General features: G+C 38.5%; 1 protein-coding gene across 1 annotated transcript; it reads left to right on the top strand.

Moving 5' to 3' along the window:
- Positions 1-1,452: 1,452 nt before the first annotated feature.
- DNAJB11 (DnaJ heat shock protein family (Hsp40) member B11) lies at positions 1,453-18,584 on the top strand. The gene is made up of 10 exons (XM_076003239.1): positions 1,453-1,778; positions 4,802-4,958; positions 7,756-7,853; positions 9,915-10,047; positions 14,097-14,239; positions 14,738-14,820; positions 15,479-15,536; positions 16,669-16,780; positions 17,229-17,388; positions 18,132-18,584. The coding sequence occupies exons 1-10, from the start codon at positions 1,711-1,713 to the stop codon at positions 18,194-18,196; spliced, it is 1,077 nt and encodes a 358-aa protein (XP_075859354.1). The 5' UTR covers positions 1,453-1,710; the 3' UTR covers positions 18,197-18,584.
- The last annotated feature ends 1,521 nt before the right edge of the window (positions 18,585-20,105 follow it).

Below are 20,105 nucleotides of genomic sequence, written 5' to 3'. Positions count from 1 at the left end.
GTGAGGAACAGTTATTAAAATATTAAGTAAGAGTTTAGAGTGGTGTAAAGAGACCAATTAGGAGGTCTTTGCCAGGTGAGAGATGATGTGACTTGGCCCGGAGACCTAGTAATAATGATGCGTAGTTTTCTGCAACAGCAATTATTATTTGTTGAGCACCATTTGTCTGGCAGAGTGCTCTAAGCTATTTATCTGGGGCTATATCTAAACTCAAGTAAGAATTGGATAGGTTATGCAGGAAAGGAATCAAGGAAGGCATCTGGAGTTTTGTCCTGAACAACTAGGTGATGTGTTTATTGTGATGAGCAAAACTGGAGGCAGAGGGGGAATCAAAGAGTTCTGCTCAAAACTGTAGTAAGTTTTTATTCATTGAGTGCTACCTATGTGCTAGACGCTGTGCTAGACGACTTACAGATATTTTTTCCTGTTAAAAAAGATCACAACACTGCCTCAGTTTTGTTAATAAACTTAGGCTCTGACTGGGGTGGGTGTAGGTATACGGCTAAGAAGTGGTAGAATCCTTTTTTTTCTTTAAAAAAAGAATTTTTGAACGTATCAGATATTAAACTGATAAGAACAGATACTGCACTTATGCACTTAATCTTAGCCAAAGCGATCAAATCCGAACTTAAATCGGTCTGTCTCCAAGGTCGCTTCTCTGTATGGTACAAGGCTTCTTTTCCATAAAACCAACAGTTTTCTTAGGGTTTTTTTGTTTGTTTGTTTGTTTGTTTGAGACAGTCTCACTCTGTTGCCTGGGCTAGAGCGCCGTGGCATCAGCCTAGCTCACAGCAACCTCAAACTCCTGGGCTCAAGCGATCCTCCTGCCTCAGCCTCCCAAGTAGCTGGGACTACGGGCACGGGCAACTGTGCCCAGCTAATTTTTTTTATTTTTAGTTGTTTGGCTAATTTCTTTCCATTTATGGTAGAGAGGGGTCTGGCTCTTGCTCAGGCTGGTGTCGAACTCCTGAGCTCCAGCAATCATCCCGCCTGCGCCTCCCAAAGTGCTAGGATTACAGACATGAGCCAAGGCGCCTGGCTCATTAGCCTAAGTGTTCCGGGTGTAGTAGGCTGGGGTGTCACGACTCCGCCCATTCCGCCTTCGTATGTCCGCTACCTCCTCCAGCTGGGAGCTCAAACTGAATGAAATTCCAAGACATGTAACCAAGATGAAACCTGCCTCCCGCAATTGGTCAGTGCTGGGGAGGAGCCTTGTGATTGGCGGAAAGTCCGGGGAGGCGGGCGAGGGGAGACCAGGTACCTCGGGTGCCCTCACGTGGCACCACCCCCTACCTTTCACGTAATTTTCTCCGACTCCCGGGAGCCTGGCCGAGCGGACTCCTGCGGCGGCGCGACCCTCTGACGTTTCCTCTTCTAGTTGGCCGGGAGCTGTGGATGCTGTTCCGAAGCCTGACTGGCTGCCTGCGCCGCCTCGGAGGTGAAGTGTACCGCGCCGATTGGCTCCCAGGCGCCGGCCGCGTGTGATGCCCCGGGCCGCGATTGGCCCTCGCCTGCCGGGGGCTTCTCTCGCCGGGACTCTGGACTCCCGGGAAGTGGACTAGTGGGGGAGAGGGTACGCTAGCTGTCTCTGCGGACCAAGTAGGAGACCCCTGGCGTGAGGCGGCCTCACTGGGCCGGGTGGGCTGGCGAGCTGACGCGGCGGCGGAGGCTGTGAGGAGTGTGTGGGACCGGGCCTGGGACAGAAGAGCCATGGCCCCGCAGAACCTGAGCACCTTTTGCCTGTTGCTGCTGTACCTCATCGGGGCCGTGATCGCCGGGTGAGGAACAGGCACCCCCAGGCGCGGGGCCCGTGGGTCAGCCTTTGCTGGGGAAGCGTGTGTGTGAGGCGGAGGGGGCTGGGGGGGGCTGTGGGGGGAGCGGCACTGCCAGACTGAGGGAGTGGAGAGGGGCATCGCTGTGGGGCGGAGGGCTGGGTGGTATGGGCCAAGCTAGTGGGGTGAGAGGGGAGCCGCGGGTGGCACCAGTGAGAAGGCCTTAGATCCAGAGGCCCTTAGAACTAGGTTTGCCCGGAGGAGTGGGAGTCGGATGCCTTGCTGAACACATCTGGGGCATGAGGGCAGTTTGAGGGAAAGGAGGTGATTGTGAGCAGAAGCAATGTCACGCAGAGCTGAGGAAAAGAGGGGTGCCTGAGTGTCACGAAGGCAGTGACAGTGCCAGGCCAAGGTTGAGGGAATGGACATTTCTTTGGTCCAGGAGGTGGGTTGCTGTGCCCTACTGAGCTGGAGAAGCGGACAATGCTACGCCTAGCCTGGACGAACCACTGTGGGGGTGATTTTAAAGTGGGTGGGTTATGCCAGGTCGAGTGGGGAGGGCAGAGAGGGAAGCCATGCAAGGACTGAAAGAAATTGGATTAAGAGAGTAAGGAGACCTTTGCAGAGCTCTTGTATTTCCCAGCTTCCTGAGCTATTTAGTGAGCCTAAGCTGTCATCACGCCTCTCTCTCTGTGGTACATTCTTAAGAAGCTAAATAGTCTGAGTGGGAAGAGCAATTCACCAACAGGTAGTAAACTGGGATTCTACCCAGGTGCCCCTACCTCACATATGAATTATATAATCTTGAAGGAACGATTTAAATTCTCTAACATTGGGATAGTAATGTGCCACCCCTTATGCAGGGAATGGGAGCAGATGAACCCTTGAGGATTCTTTCTTAAGATCCAAGCCTTGTGACCCAGGATATGGTATGCCGGCCTCATATTTTAGAATGCAAGGAATAGTAGGTCTCAGCTTCTGACAGTTCATAGGTTGTTCTAAATAGGGAAAGTGCTACCTAGCAGAGCTTTAAATTTTAAGTACTGTTCTCTTAAAAGTTTTTTCTCTGTGCATATATGCTTTAACTTTGTCATCATTTTTTTGTGCAACATCTTAAATTTCTCAAAACATAACTCCTGGAAAATGCTTCATTGTTTTTCTTGATATACTGTTTTTGCTAGTATTTTTTACATTTATAGCAACACCCTTAGGTGTTTAAGAAAATATCAACATAAATATTATTAACACTGTAGGTTTAAACTTCAGTCATTTGTAAAGGAGTCTCTTAGGAACTGTAATGTTGATGCTGAGCTGTGCTAGCCATCTTTTCCCTGCATTTTTCTGTGCTGTTACTTAACCATTTTTATTTGAAGCATATTCTAAGCCTCACACTTTATACAGTTAGCCCTTTTGTTACTAACGTTAGCAATCCTTTTGATTATTTTGTTCTTATCTCAAAAGATGTCAAAATGTAACAGATTTAGGGGGGGAGGAAAAAGCCCCTAATCAATTCTCATAGAGCCTCTTGTAAGTGATCATTTTAAAAACAGATATATGAAATAATTAAATGACTTTTCCTAAAGTGTGAATAAGAGCTTATAATTTTTAAAAAATATTTTGTCACATATCACCTGGTCTTGGTAGCCGAATGCATTTTTTTTTTTTAAGGCAGAGTTTTGCTCCATTGCCCAGGCTAGACTGCAATGGCATCATAATACCACAGCCTCAAACTCCAGCACTAGCAATCCTCCTGCCTCAACCTCCCCAATTGCTGGGACTGTAGGTGCTGACCACCTCACCTAGCTAATTTTTTCTATTTTTAGTAGAGGGGTCTTGCTCTTGCTCTTGCTCAGGCTCCTCTTCTGAGCTCCAGTGATCCTCCCTCCTTGGCCTCCCAGAGTGCTAGGATTACAGGTGTGAACCACTGAGCCTGGCCTCCAGTGCATTTTTAAATTACCATCACTGCTAAGTCACTGTCTCTATTGTAAATAGCTTCCCCATTCCCATTGTTGAGAGAATGCATTTTTAGAATAAATTCTGGTAGCTAAAATGACTCTGGCAAAAGAAATAGATTTTTGTGAGTGTTTTTATTTATTCATTTCATTCAGTGTGTTTTTATTGGTCTCTTCAATGGGCTATGTAAAATCCCTGCCTTGAGAATTTATTGTAGTCCTATTCTATCTTCCCACTACCACTTTTTGCAAAGATTGCTTTACAATTCATTGGATTCCAGCATAGTCCCTGGCAAGAAAGTCAGTAGATCTCTACTCTAGTGCATGCCATGCATATTCACAGCTGCTGAGACATAGAGGCTTTTGCATATGGGCTTTAGCAGCTGTCTATAATAAAGGTTTGATCTAGACAAACTAGTATAATTACTAGAAATGAATACAAGATTGATATTTTCTCTTTCAGCAAAAAGCACAATTCATGCATCCCAATGCGTGTTATTCTTTCTTCAGAATTTTTATTTTGGCTTTGGCTTACCTCTATTTTAACCTCTGAAGTTAATTTCAGTTATTTCATCTTTAACATTCCAACAATGTTACTGTTAGTCAGAATATTTATGTAACGTAATCTTTTTGAATAAAGTCATCCTTTAAGGTTATTTGACTTTTGGAAATAAGCAGCATTCATTTGGAGCCAATATAGGGAAAAAGATGGAGAGTTAATTTGATTATACAGTTATTGCCTAAAAATAGCATGGGACCATAAAATGATAAAAATGGTTTTTGTAACTGAAGGTAGTTATAAAAAAAGAATTGCCTCAGATGTTTTGAATAATCTAGTAATGCCCAAAAAACATAGCCTCTCATTGTAATTACTTCAATATATAAGACTCATTACAATTTCTGATGTGTTCTCTTTTTAGTCATTCTGTGTATATGTGAGTGTGACGTATACCTTCATTTTTGTACCACTTTGCTCAGACACAAACCTAAATATAAAGGGGGGAAAATCCACTTTCACTTTTAAAATGTAATGTATAACTCTTTAATGAAGTGTTGTTCTCTCTTCCCACTTTCCAGGCGAGATTTCTATAAGATCTTGGGGGTGCCTCGCAGTGCCTCTATAAAGGATATTAAAAAGGCTTATAGAAAACTAGCCCTGCAGCTTCATCCTGACCGGAACCCTGATGATCCACAAGCCCAGGAGAAATTCCAGGATCTAGGTGCTGCATATGAGGTGAATCAGGAAAAAAGATAAAGTATGAATAAAACCTATGGCTATAGAAAAAATATATATAACACAGAGAAACCTTTCTTCATGTCACTCCTATTTAAAAATAAACAATGGATAAAAAGAAGAGTGGTTCTAACGCTATGTTTTAGTAAATCGTATATTCATCTTAGTAGACGCCATTTCCTGCCTTTCTCATATTAATATTTATTTTAATATGGAGAGTAATGTTAAAAAGACTAAATAAAAGAAAGAAAGATTAATAGATTAATAAGTTGATTAACCAGTTGGTCTATTGGTCAATCAGTTTGGGAACTAGAATTAGAAATAAAAACAAAACCTAAATGAGGGTTGTGAACCTATTTGCCCATATGCACTGAACCAGACAAGTAACATGCAGGGCAGATATAAGATAAAATATAACAATGGATATTCTGCATCCATATTGGGAAACAATAGGGATTGTTGTGGACTGTGATAAACTGAAGCCTTCTTGCCCTGTTTAAAGGAGCAGCTATATATGAGAATGTATATAGCAAAAACCCCAGCCAGTTTTTGCCAAATACAAATACAAACACTACTGTGTTGCCAGATCATCTAATTTTTCAAGAGAAGTTGGAAATCCAGATTTTTATATAGATTCTCCTGCTTGTGAAAATTTAACTAATTTGGTTAAATTTATTTTTTATGCAGATGAAACAAAACACAGCTATAGTTTGAATTTGCAGCCTCTAATCTAGAATTCAGAACACTTTCATGTCATGTATCGTTTCATTTAGTCTTCACTAGGACACCATGAAGTATAGTACAGCTATGCATATTTTTATTCCCATTTTCTAGAATGGCACAGAAAAAAAATTAGTTTGACTCTAAGAGTCACAAAGCTAAAACTCAATTCAAATTTAAATCTCTATGTATTGCAAAAGCTGGAAACAAATCAGAAAACATTTACAAAGAACCCCAAAGGAAGAAATCCCAAGACCTCTTAGACTAAAAAGCTCTGAACCAAAACAGTGACTTGTATACCCAGGTGAACCCTAGAGCTGATGGGGTCCCCCTTTCTTTTCCTCATATCTTCAGGGATCCTGTAGGACAGAAATTCTCAAACTGAGGCCCATTAATAAACTTGAGAAGGTTGATGGCCCCTCTTAAATTACATGTAACATTTTGTTTCTTATTGATAATATGGATTCCATATTTTACCCTGTATTTCCATGGATAGTATCAGTGTTTGCTAAGAACCCAATTCTCAAAATATTTTCTAGGAAGCTGAATTTACCATGGTCTCCAAAGAATCTACCATATTCTTTATCCATGACGTAGGCAGGCTATACTCATGAAATTGTACTTTATTTAACAACCTTTCTAGTTACTAGTTCAAAGTTTCTTTTTTCTTTGTTATTATTGAAGCTTGATTGCATTTACTCTTAGGTAAATTAGGGTTCACAAATCAGAATCCCAGTACAGTATGAAGAATCTTTTGTGAAGAGAAATTTGTTTTCTCTAGAGAGCTAGGATTACTGCTGGCATTTTAATTAGTTGAAATCTGTGTGTTGGTTGGCCAGTCAGCTGAGAACCTTTAAATAAAATTGTTTAAAATAAAATAAAATTGTTTCCAAGACCATGGAATAAAATTGAATTCCTTAGATAGAAGAAAAGTGAGGAGAAAGTAAATGATAATAAATGACTTCAAAGGTAGTTTTGAAAGGCTTATTCCATAAGCCTCCGATGTCCAGAAAGAAACTGACTTAAAACTAGTTATTATTTTGAGGTCTTGAAATGGTGTTTTTTATAGACCCAAATTCACGGTTTATTTCTTTGCCAAGGCAAGATTAGAGAAGTAGACTTGACAGTGAAAATATTGAAAATTCAAATCATGTAATAGTAAGAGTTTGTTTTTGTGTTTTTTAAAGTTAATCTTGCCTATTTCTGCTTCCCCTAGGACCTATTTTCTAAAGATATTTGCCCAAACATTCTGTTCTCTCTTCTGGTCTGTCACAGTGGCTTTAGTCAAAATACTGTGGTCACTTCTGGACTAACCCATTTGTCTTTGCTTTTAAGAAGTCTCCCTCTTTTGTACATCAATTTCTATTTATCCTTCTAAGTATATTTTAAATGTTAATAAATTCTTACCATGACTCCTTACATATTATTCAGGCCCTAAGCCAAAAACATGTCTTATAAAAAGAGTAGGAAAATACAGCAGTGTAGTAGACCTCTCTGGAGGGGCAATCATCTAATTCCCTTGACTTGCCAATCTCCTAATATTTACATGTTGCGTGTGTTTGGGTGTGGGGAGATTGTAGACATGTGGGGCCCAGCTATTTGTAAAGCTGTCCTAATTTACTGCTTCTGTTACTAATGACAATCTGTTATAGACATATCTTAATTTATAGTGTAGAGAGATAATTTAGTATGGTTGCTAACAGCATAAGCCCTAGAGTCAAACTGCATGAGAAGTAAACCTGAAGAATCTATCTCACTTCTTTCCTGTTACCACCCTGACCTTCACAGGCACATCACTAATCTCAGATATGATATTTAAGTGACTAGGTGAGGTTTGATAACTTTAAAAACATGAATTGAGCAATGTGAAATTAACAGTACATCAAAGAATTTAGTCTGTTAGAGAAAATAACTTTTGTAAACATGCCTTAATACAATACACAATGAAAACTACATCCCACTGAAATCTTAGACCCAGTATCAGATTTGAAAAAAAAAACCACACACAAACATGAATGTACCTTAACTGAATATTACCAACTCATGATATTTTCCTCCACTGGTTTTTATCTCCTAGGTTCTATCAGATAATGAGAAACGGAAACAATATGATACTTATGGTGAAGAAGGATTAAAAGATGGTCATCAAAGCTCCCATGGAGACATTTTTTCACAGTAAGTAATTTATCCATCTACAAAGTATTACTGTCTGAGAATGGGACACTTAATGATTATTAAAAATTTATCCTCACTCTATAGTTCAGAAACTTTTGATGAAGAGTACAAGACAACCAATCCAATAATCAGTTACTGTCTTCCCTGTGGAAAGATAGTCTTCTGTTGTCACAAAGCTTCAGGAAAGACAGATAGCATTGAAAGGGCTGTCCTTCTAGCCAACCATATTAGTTAAATCAACCCTGAAAATTATGGGGGATGTATGTTGGAAACCAGATTGTCCTTGCCTACTTGCTGTCTTGGAATCTGTAAACCATTTAGTGAGCAAAAGTACTGTAAGCAGAGAGAGAAAACTTCCTATTTCCATACCCAGAACTGCTTCTCTTTCATCCTGTCAACAAGCAAGGGATGATTATGATAACCAGCATTGAGGGAAGGGATTAAGGTAGAGGCTTTTATCTCCTGCCTTCTGGGGGTGCTGGGTGTCTGGAATCATAAACTCCCTTCCTCCTCCCTTTGAACCCCTCTTTGTTGAGCATTTGTATTTCCACATTCCCTGATGATGCCATATACTAGGAGATCTTAACCAAGGGTTTCAGGTCTGAAGTTATAAATAAAAAAATGTTTTAAACTAAATTGTATTTTTATGAGGAGTGAGTTCATTGTTTTCTTCAGATTTTCAAAGAGTTCTGTGAACCCCTCCCCAAAAGAAGTAAGAATCACTGTAACATACAATACGTTTCTCCATTTAGTGCTTGGGAGTGACAATAGATTTTAAGGGTTTGTAAAGATGTGTGAGTAATATGATTAGGAAGTACATCTTTATCTCCCCAGGATTAATTTGGCTATTTTATCCTGTTAGGGAAGTGACCTGTTCTCCTTGGCTACCAAAGTGATACCTGGGGATACCAGAAAGAGAGAAAGCTTACCATAACTCCCATTTCATTCTCCCTTTTTGCTTTTATTTGAGATTCAGAGAATTCACTCACCAGGGCTGGTTGGTGGAGGAGAAGTTATTATATATAATCATCATCCTCACTGTGCTAATTGGTGAGGCTTCTTAATAATACCAAAAATTAAGATTAGAACACCTGCATAATTAAAGGTCATTATTTTTATTAATCTCAAAATGATTCTTTTGTTACTTACAAAAATTAATTTTGGTCTTGTGGAATCTAGAACTTCTTTCTCTTTAAGAACTAGAATTGTACTAACGCTAGTGCATGTTTAGCTTATTTAATTTCATACCCAAGATTTAGTACAGAGCAGTAGCCTCTTTCATGTAAAGTGAAAACTACATATGTTAACATTACCCTTAAAAATTCCTTCAATTAACCATGAAGTTCAGCATTGTATAAGTTCATACACTATACCCTTTCTCAATATGTCCACCATAAATGGATTTTTCCCAGAATTGAAACATTATTTCATTGGTTGAATCCAGTGTTGAATTCATTGGCATACTATATGTATATACTGTGCTATATGTATGGGCCATAGTGTATTAAAAAGTAAACTTTTTTTTGGCCGGGCGCGGTGGCTCACGCCTGTAATCCTAGCTCTTGGGAGGCGGGCGGATTGCTCAAGGTCAGGAGTTCAAAACCAGCCTGAGCAAGAGCGAGACCCCGTCTCTACTATAAATAGAAAGAAATTAATTGGCCAACTGATATATATATAAAAAATTAGCCGGGCATGGTGGCTCATGCCTGTAGTCCCAGCTACTCGGGAGGCTGAGGCAGAAGGATCGCTCGAGCCCAGAAGTTTGAGGTTGCTGTGAGCTAGGCTGACGCCACGGCACTCACTCTAGCCTGGACAACAAAGCGAGACTCTGTCTCAAAAAAAAAAAAAAAAGTAAACTTTTTTTGTGGTAAGGGGCAATATAGTTGATAGTATATAAATTAAAAATTGTGTATGATATATGACTACAGTGTATTAAAAATATCTTTCAGTTTTGCACAATGTGTTGGTAGGAAACAATATTTTATCATTGTGAAGAAAACAAAATAATTGTAAAACATGAACTCTGATTTCTTTTCCTGATGATTTTACACTTATATACAGCTTCTTTGGAGATTTTGGTTTCATGTTTGGAGGGACCCCTCGTCAGCAAGACAGAAATATTCCGAGAGGAAGTGATATTATTGTAGATCTAGAAGTCACTTTGGAAGAAGTGTATGCAGGAAATTTTGTGGAAGTAAGTTCAAATATAGCCGCTCATATTGACTCCCAGAATTTATACTTTGTACTAAAATGAGAGATTTCTATATACCTTCTCTGTCTTTTAGAGGGTAAGGGGGAGTAGCCAGATGCACAGAATTGAATTAATCATAATCCTTGATTTATGATACACTGTTGTCATTGTTTTATGAACTTACCACCCAGCCTAAGAACTAAGTGAAAGAATACCATAACTTAACTTACTTTGATACTACTTCTCTATTCCATTCCCCTGCCTCCCTTCAGAGATAATGTCTGTCCTCAATTTTGTCTTTATTCCTTTGCCATTCTTGTTTGTTTTATCATGTATGTATAAACAGCTGAATAATGTATTGTTTTCATTGCTTTTGACTTTGTAAAAATGGCATATCATTCATTATCTTCTGGGACTGGCTTTTTTCACCTACTGTTATGTTGCTAGGATTTATCCTAATTACTTATAGCTATAATTCTGGATAAAATTTTATTGTGGCCACATGTTATCAATAGGCATTTAGGTTTTTCCCAGTTTTTTTCAATTCCAAACAGTGCTTTTATGAACATTCTTAGGCATATATCCAGGTTCACATGAGCAAGAATATCTGTTGGGTGGATTTACTTAAGAGTAGAATTTCTGAATAATGTGAACCAATCTTCATTTTTACAAGATAATACCATATTATTTTTGAAATTGATTATATCAACACTTCTACCAGCAATTTACGAAGAGATTCTATAGATTTGGTATCTCTCTAATACTTGGAATTATTAGACTTCTTAATTTTTGACCATCACATGGGTACAAAATGTTCTCTCATTGTGGTCTTATTTTGTATTTTCTTGATTGCCAGTTAGAATAAGAATCTCTTCATGTGTTTATTGCCCGTATTTGTTTCCTCTCTTATGAAATAACTGTTCATGTCTTTTGCCCATTTTTCTTTTGCCCTTTTATTTTTTTATTTATTTATTTTTTTGAGACAGAGTCTCACTTTGTTGCCCAGGCTAGAGTGAGTGCCGTGGCGCTAGCCTAGCTCACAGCAACCTCAAACTCCTGGGCTCAAGCAATCCTTCTGCCTCAGCCTCCCGAGTAGCTGGGACTACAGGCATGTGCCACCATGCCCGGCTAATTTTTTCTACATATATTAGTTGGCCAATTAATTTCTTTCTATTTATACTAGAGATGGGGTCTCGCTCTTGCTCAGGGTGGTTTCGAACTCCAGACCTTGAGCAGTCCACCCGCCTCAGCCTCCCAGAGTGCTAAGATTACAGGCGTGAGCCACCATGCCTGGCCTGCCCTTTTGTTATTGATTTCTAAGAGTATTTCACTCTTGCTGCAAATCTGTTGTTCACTGTATGTAATACAAATACATCCTATCAGTTTGTAACTTATCTTTTCATTATGTTTAAGATTTATTTCAATGAATAGAATTAGTTCATTTTAATGTGGTCAAATCTGTCAGTCTTTTATGGTTAGTTTTTGTGTCCTGTTTAAGAAATTTCTTTTCTGCTCTAAGATAAGAAAGTACCTCAGTGCATTGCTAGGCACCTGTAGTTCCAGCTACTTGGGAGACTAAGGTGGGATCACTTGAGGCCAGTAGTTTGAGGCTGCAGTGCGCCATGATTCCACCTGTGAATAGGTCCAGCCACTGTACCCCAGCCTGGATGACATAGTGAGACACTGTCTCTAGAAAAGTTTAAAAATAAAGTAAGAAAGCTATTCACTTATATTTTCTATTAAAACTTTGTAAATTTTAGAGTTTATTCATCTTTTTTAAATTCTGGAAAATATATCTCCATATTTTTCAAATACTTAATTCTCTCCTTTGTCACATCTGTCTACTCTTAACTTTCTTTTATGTATGAAAAATAAATTCTATTTTTCCTTTACTCCTTCCTTCTGGGAGAGTACCTCATTCTGATCTTCCAGCTCACTAGTTCGATCTTTAGCTATATCCATTCTAATAATATCCCATTTATTATGTTTTAATTGCAACTCATATTTTTATTCAAAATAATTCTATTTCTTATATTATTTCTTTTTCATTTTGCTAATGTCTTTCATATCTCCTTAATTATTATCATGCTTATTTTAAATTCCTGATCTGTCTTCTCTAGCACATTTGCTTGAAATATATGTGTCATCCAGTTTGTTGTCTTTTAGGGGGGAGATAGTTGGACTCCTGAGGTGTCTAGCTATTTTGGCCTGTGAGCACATATTACCTTATGGGTATTTTTGGCAACTACTTTCCCTGTAGAGCATCTTGGGGCGAGCCCTTGCCCAGTGGTTTTTAACTGTGTTTTATTTGTTTGTTTGGGGTGTTTTGGGTTTTGTTTGGTATTTGGATCTTTTGTTTTCTCCTTCTCCAGAGTAGGGGCAAACAGTACTTGTTCCAAGGCAGTTCAGGAGAGAGGCAAGAGCAGATCTTCAGCTACTTTTTCCTCATGTCTTCTCACTGCCCTCACTAGCTACTGTTGCTCAGGTTGTAGCCACCACCCTACATACATATCAGTTCAAAACAGCCTTCTGTCTCTGGGATTTTCCCATATATTCTATCTTACAGTTATTATTTCCTGTAATCCATGTTTTTCTTGTAGTTTTTCCAGGATTTTGGAGGGGATAACCAGTAGCCTATGCATATGTTCCATCTTTACAGAAAGCATTTCTTCTTAGTTGTAGCTTTTGCACTGAATAGTTGAAAGAAGAGGAATAAACAATCAGGGAAAATGCTATTGGCTTGTAATACTGTTGTTCAGACTGCAGGATAGAAGAAAGGGGCATTAAAAATATTTGAGCCATCTCTCCTTCAAAAACAGGAGAAGTTGTTTAGAGAAAAGAGGTGAGCCTTATTAACTCCCACAATCCCTTCCAAACCTGTTGTTCTGCAGTCATCACTATTACACAGTATACATCAGTTTTTGCTGTTAGTGTGCTCCTAAACAAATTCTCTTTTAATCTAATCATTGTAAAGGATGCAATGGCTTCGCTATTTCAATGACCCCATGGTAAATTCTTTGATTAAGAAAAAATTGCATTGAGAGATAGATAAGATGTATAATGGTTAGAAGCAAGGACTTTGCAGCTAGACCGCCTAGTTTAGAATCCTGGCTCTGCCATATATTGGTTACATGGCCTTGGTCATGTTACTTAACCTTTCTATGCTTTCATTACCTCATCTGTAAAATTGAGATCATAACAGTATCTACCTCATAAAGTGGTTGTAAGGATTAATTGAATATGTAAAAGTGTTTAAAGCATTGCTTGGCATGTATTATAGTAATTACTATAAAAGTGTTTGCTCTAATTACTGTTATCGTTTTTATAATTTCTTCTGTTGTCCTGGGCTTTCATATGTTGGTAGACTTTAAAGGACTTTTCTTCAAGCATTCCTGTCATTCTGTGTCATGAGCACATACCTTGTGATTGGTATTTTGACTAAATAAGTGGATAAAAATAGGAATACACTTCTTCCTATATATTAATCTCATATATTTAGAGGGATCAGAAGGTTTGCTTACAGTCAACTATAAAGAGATGGTTGTTGTATGTGTTCTTGCCTGTTAAAGGAAAATAGTTCTAGATCAAGTTGCCTGAGCAAGGAGGGCATTTTATTAGGTTAATCACAGGATTGGATGGTAGCCACATACCAGTTTTTGAGGGCTGTGATTGTTCCTCAGTATGCTTTACACAGCTCAGATTTCTTAAAAGATAATGATTCTATGAACTACTTTAACTCAGTAGCATTTAGTTGTGGCTTAGAAATGCTTACGTGCTACATCTTATTTTTGGGTTGTCTTCTTTCTTACTCTTCTCTGTTTTCCAGCTTTAGAATTTGAGTCATTTAAGTATGTGTTTGCTTCATTTTAGCCTATTTTTAGGCTGATTTGTCCTCCTCAAAGAGTTCTGTCAGTTTTAGGTCTCCCTAAGGGATAGCTTGCCAGAGAAAGGGAAGTTTCAGTCCACCCAGGTGCACAGAACCCTGAGTTTTAGTGGAAACTAATGGCTGTTTTGCATGAGAGAAAAGCTGACATTGTTTATGTACTTCTTAGGTAGTTAGAAACAAACCTGTGGCAAGGCAGGCTCCAGGCAAACGGAAATGCAATTGTCGGCAAGAAATGCGGACCACCCAGCTGGGCCCTGGGCGCTTCCAAATGACCCAGGAGGTGGTCTGCGATGAATGCCCTAATGTCAAGTAAGTGAAAGCATCTTCTTTGTTCTACTGAGAAACACTGTGTAATTTGATTTGCCTAATAAAATGCTAGTGGTCCATAACCTAGATCTCCTTCCCTGCCTCTTTCTCCCTTCCCTTACACGGTCTGTCAAAGGATAGAGGAAAAAAAAAAAAGGAAATTTTTATTTTTTCCTTAAGTATTCTAAATACTTTTATGTTTCTGAACTAATAAACAGTGCCCTTTATTTCTGAATATATTTAAGTGTTAATGCTTCATTTTCTTCCTACTTGGAATGTTAGATCAATCTTATGTGTATATGTAATATATAGTAGTTTCACCCTGAATTTTAGCATGTAGAAGATGTAAATGGATATCAGAAGGCTTTGTCAAGTGGAGACACACTATAGTCTTCCAAGAAAAAGTTCCGATAAAATACATAAAACTTTAACTACTGTCCATATCTGGGGTTTTGTTTGTGTTTTCATTTTGGTTTTCTTTTTTGATCCTCTTTTGCTCAGACTAGTGAATGAAGAACGAACATTAGAGGTAGAAATCGAACCTGGGGTGAGAGACGGCATGGAGTACCCATTTATTGGAGAAGGTGAAATACTGATATTTGATGTTTTATTATTATAGCTTTCTGCTCTCTGCTTGCTTATGAATACCTCTCACCAGGTCTTAATGGCCACATAGTAAATGCATATATAATTTCTAACACTCTTCATCCAGTTTTAAGATACAGAATGTTTTTTATGATTATCATGGTTAGTCACTTGAAGCAGTGCCATTACTGCTTATCCTTCGAATATCATAGCCAAAAGTTATTGTCAGGTAGCCCAAGTTTTAAATTTTATCAGAATTTAGGGTGTTCTGATCTTAATGGATTAATTTTAAGTGATGAAAGAAGATAATGTAGCTCTAGTTGTCATTAATAAAATGCTCTCAGACCTCACCTTTGGACTTAAATTTAAAATTCTAAAAGAAAAGAAAAAGCTTTAAGACTTTAGGTTCAGAAAACCATTGAATCATTCTTTTGTTTAGGAAATAGGTCAAGTTATTTATTGCTGTACCCAAGGCACAGGTGATCTTCACTAATAACCTGAAACTTGATATAAACAGGCATAGACACTGCCCTTACAAATAGACTTGACAGAGTCAATACCTAAGGTAGTGGCTTTAAAAAATTATCTCAGTTGCTAAGTAGATTTGTGATGTTTGACTTGTGTGACTTACAGTATGCTGTTATCTGCTCTGACTAGGTGAACCTCACGTGGATGGGGAGCCTGGAGATTTACGGTTCAGAATCAAAGTTGTTAAGTAAGTACTCTAACTTTAGAGGCCTTCTCTTTAGCCCCAGCTTTTCAGATGAGTCAGATTATAGAGATGTGAGTAGCCACCAGAGCACTTGCAGACATTTTTCTGTTTCATGCCCTTGATACCCTAGACAATTATTTGTAACTTTTTAATAATACTACTGAAAATTTGGGGTTGGGCCCTAGAATTGAGCCCCAGTTATTTACTTAATACTCATAAATCCAAAAGATGTTGAAAGGAAAGATTTGATAAGACATGTAAGAAGTTATAAAAGAGAAGCAAACAAGATAGGGAGTCGAGAAGAGCTAAGATTTTAGCTGAGGAACTGTGGCACCATATAAAAATGGGGGACTTTTCCATAGAAAGGACCTTCTGTTACATACTATTGCAGCTTCTATGATCAGAACTTTTCTGAGCTTCTCTTCAGCATGAAGTGCTGCTTAGACAATTTTACCTGGGGCTTGGGCTTTCTTATTTATTATTTCTCTCCTGTTACCACTTTGGAAACCAGTGATACCTAAGGTTCACTGAAACAGATTCCTATTGAAATAAGGGAAAATGGCCCACCACTGCCTAGGACTTTTCACTTACCTCACTCTTTAATCTCAACAACTTTTTCCCCAGTTTCCTTACCTACCTTGTCTTTCTCATCACTTCCCAGAGAAAATGGAATATGTGCTGTTCCCTGAATAAACCTGGTACCTTCTCAAGTTGTTGCCTTTGCCAGAATTCTCTTTCACTCTATTCCCCTCTTCCTCACAGCTGCCTTATCTGCATTTCCAGAGCTGACTTGGCCTTCAAGGACAGCACAGGAAATCTCCACAGATCTGTTTCAGTTGCTTGTCTCCCCAACTTCTGCTAGAAGTTGTCTTTCTCTCTTTTCCATAATCTGGTGACTAATAGTTTTACTTATGTACTTTGGCTTTTGTTGACTGTAAGCTCCTTAAGAGTAGCATTTAATGAGACTTACACAACTTTATAGTCTCAGTTAATACTATACACAAAAGCATGTCTGATAAATGCTTATTGTTTGAAAGAGTAGTATTCATCTTTATCTCAGATTTTTCTAACAACTTTTTGAACTCTTCTCAGAGAGAGATGGAAATTAACAATTTTTACGTTGTTCTGTTTTTAGGCACCCAATATTTGAAAGGAGAGGAGATGATTTGTACACAAATGTGACAATCTCGCTAGTTGAGTCTCTTGTTGGCTTTGAGATGGACATTACTCACTTGGATGGTCACAAGGTAAACAGACCAATTTTCCTGTTTTCTGTCCTTTTGAAGCCTTCAAATGGGTAGTTTTGAGTTTATTTCAGATGCCTCAATCATTTAGAACCACGGGGACTCCTTTCTCGCTCTTGTTCTGCCTTTTCTCCTCACTCTGCTGCTGAATGTCCAGCAGTAACACAGACTTTTAGCTACTCAGAGTTGATGGCAGCCTTTGACAGTCCTGTTCTATAGTTTCTACTGACAAAAACCTTACTTTTTTTTTACTTGTTTCTGTGTTTGATTTTTCTTTTTTTAAAAACCTTTTCTTCTGTGACTTGCATTGTCCTAATACATTTCCTTTGCCCTTTCATCCTTTCCTTTTGCTGAGCTGTGACATTAGTTTTATGCGCCAGTGCTCACTAGAAGCTGCGTGGTATACTTCATGTGCCAGACCTATTCCAGTCCATTCCCTTTTCCTTTCCAGGTACATATCTCCCGGGATAAGATCACTAGGCCGGGAGCAAAGCTATGGAAGAAGGGGGAAGGGCTCCCTAGCTTTGACAACAACAATATCAAGGGCTCTTTGATAATCACTTTTGATGTGGATTTTCCAAAAGAACAGTTAACAGAGGAAGCAAGAGAAGGTATGGACTATAAGGAGTTGGGGGTGGGAGGGAGTTGTTGTTGGATGTGTGTTAGGAGGGTGGCAATAGATGTAAAAGCCTCCAATGATAGGAGACATCAACCATTAATACTAGTAGAAAACAAAGATTGGAATGAACTTGTCTTTCTCTGTAAAGGCAATTTAAAAAAAATCTTTGTGTCACTGTTACAAAATGTTGTGTAAGTTGGGCTTTGAAACGTAGGGAGTGATAGGTTGTAGGGGAGTGAAACAGAATCACTTAAAACAAATGAGCTGGACTAAACTCCAAAAGGGAAGATGAGGTATAATAGAAGGACTAGAGGCTCAGGGGTAGGTATCTATGATGACTGGTTTGGAAGAGAGCCCAGTTAAGGCTCCTAAATGGGAAAAGAAAGGAGAGCGATAAAAAGAGGATAAAAAAGGAGGAATGAAGACTTAGCTGAAGAGTTTTCTTTCCTTTTTTATTGCTGCTTCTCATTTGTCATTTCATAGCGTTTTGTGGGGTTGTATATGTGGAATGTGGGCCTGAGAGAAAGAGACAAGGGATCATCTTGGATGCACGTGTGTGTGTGTGGGGGGGGGGGAGTATCTACATGTGATCCAGTTGGAGATTTGTAGCTATTTGTTTAATTCAGATCTATGGTTGTCATAAGGCGTTTTATGAGCCTTCCATGAAACATGCTCTTTAAACTCTAGGGAAGTAGCTTTTTTGTTAATAGAATCATTTGTTCATTCTTTCTTCAGGTATCAAACAGCTACTGAAACAAGGATCAGTGCAGAAGGTATACAATGGACTGCAAGGATATTAAGAGTGAATAAAATTGGACTTTGTTTAAAATGAGTGAATCAGCGATATTTATTATCTGCAGGGTTTTTTGTCTGTGTTTTTGTTTTTATTTTCAATATGCAAGTTTGGTTTAATTTTTTTTTCTAATGATCGTCATGAAATGAATAAAGAGGGCTTAAGAATTTGCCCATTGCATTCAGAAAAGAATGACCAGCAAAAGGTTTACTAATACCTCTCCCTTTGGGGATTTAATGTCTGGTGCTGCCACCTGAGTTTCAAGAATTAAAGCTGCAAGAGGACTCCAGGAGCAAAAGAAACACAACATAGAGGGTTGGAGTTAATTGTTAACTATCTCATTCAAAATGCCAACTGGAGAAGTCTGTTTTTAAATACATTTTGTTGTTATTTTTTTCGTGACTCCTGTTTCTTTTCTCCTGTGAGCTAGTTGGGTTGTCCTCCTCCCATCAAGTGAGTTGGATGCACAAGCATGCAAAAGAGTGATAAAAATCCAGTTCCCAAACCCAGTTAAACACATGGCAATGGCATCTTCTAGAAAGAAGCTTGAAGAATATGAATAGATTAGAGATTGGGACACATGGATTAAAGTTACACAAAGACCTAATTGTCCTTGAGAAAGTATATCTCCTCTCATTTAATTTGGGAATAATAAAACATGACATGGATGCTTTACTATTTAGAAGGTACTTTTCATGTGTATAATCTTAGTTGACCTTATGATTGGAAAGCCTTTGATTTGTTTAGGAACAAGAATTACCAGTGGCTCTAGAAAATGAATTTAAAGTAGGGTTGCAAATTCCATTTGCCTCCTCTAATGGCACCTGATTCAAATGGTGTGTGACTTTAGTACATTTGACTTTGAACCTCCTTCCCCTTTTCTCATTATACAGTCCTCTCACACTCTACTTTTCATTTACGTTTGCCTCTGCTAGTGAATGTTTCAGTGCTGTTCAACAATTGCTGTTGCAGTGTGGTGGAGTTGCCTTCCAGCCATTAGTGTAGTTCAGCAGCAGCGAGTGCTACTATTTGTAATTATCTTAGAAATCAAATGAAATCACGTAAATAAGTTTAGTAGACTTTTTGTACATTTGAGATTCATTATGTATTGAATTGCCTGTAGTTGAACATTTCTTAAAAATGATCATTTCCCTTACATATCTAAACCCAAGAGAGTGCTTGATCATTATTTGCACTTGCAAATACTCACTTTTCCAAGATGTCTGCAAAAGTCAGTGATGATACTAAGAGCTAGAGTTACTAGTCTTAGCTAGAAAGACCCCCATAGAGATAATGCTCGGCCTACAAAGAACATTAATGGGGCTTTGTCACTCCTTTTTATCCATGGTCAACTGCCATACTTTAACGAGTTAAAAAGGAATATCTTCTTATCATTGGACTCTGAGTGTTAGTCAGCTTTAAGTACTTTATCTGAGGCATATTGTAATTTGGACAGATTTTTATCAAAGTTCCAATAATCAATCTTTATTGCAAGATTTTCTTGCAATAAAGTATAGTAATGGGTGGGAAGGGGGTAAGATGATGGGAGGATCATAAAACCAGGCTCTGAAGCCCAGATTTTTTGCACTATGGTACAACTTCTTTCCCAGAAGTTAGTGCTGCGCAAAAATGGAGTAGTGGTCCCTGAAGCAGCAAGTTTTCACCAAGTAAACTAAAAATATCCATCCATTCAGGAGTATTGCAGAGGAGATTCTTAGGCTGGAAGGTTACAGTAGGCAATACGTAAGTTCCCTTCAAGCCAGAAGCTTTCATGTGTTAGAAGAGTGCAAGTGAAGAACAGTGAAAACTTGGTCTCTTATCCATTAAGTAAAAGATATCATTAGTGCCTACTATAGCCAAGTTCTATTAGAAGTGCTTTACATGGATAAGCTAGTTGACATGAGTAAGGGCCTCTT

This window comes from Microcebus murinus, chromosome 1 (assembly GCF_040939455.1).
Source record: "Microcebus murinus isolate Inina chromosome 1, M.murinus_Inina_mat1.0, whole genome shotgun sequence".
NCBI classification, from domain to species: Eukaryota; Metazoa; Chordata; class Mammalia; order Primates; family Cheirogaleidae; genus Microcebus; species Microcebus murinus.
The sequence above is the reverse complement of the archived record's forward strand: the minus strand, read 5'-3'. Positions and strand labels throughout refer to the sequence as shown.

Bases quoted from the DNA above. Each gene is read 5' to 3' on its own strand.
- DNAJB11 (XM_076003239.1), top strand. From the start codon at position 1,711: ATGGCCCCGCAGAACCTGAGCACCTTTTGCCTGTTGCTGCTGTACCTC. The intron at 7,854-9,914 runs GTAAGTAATTTA...ACTTATATACAG, and splicing joins CATGGAGACATTTTTTCACA to CTTCTTTGGAGATTTTGGTT. The intron at 14,240-14,737 runs GTAAGTGAAAGC...TCTTTTGCTCAG, and splicing joins GATGAATGCCCTAATGTCAA to ACTAGTGAATGAAGAACGAA.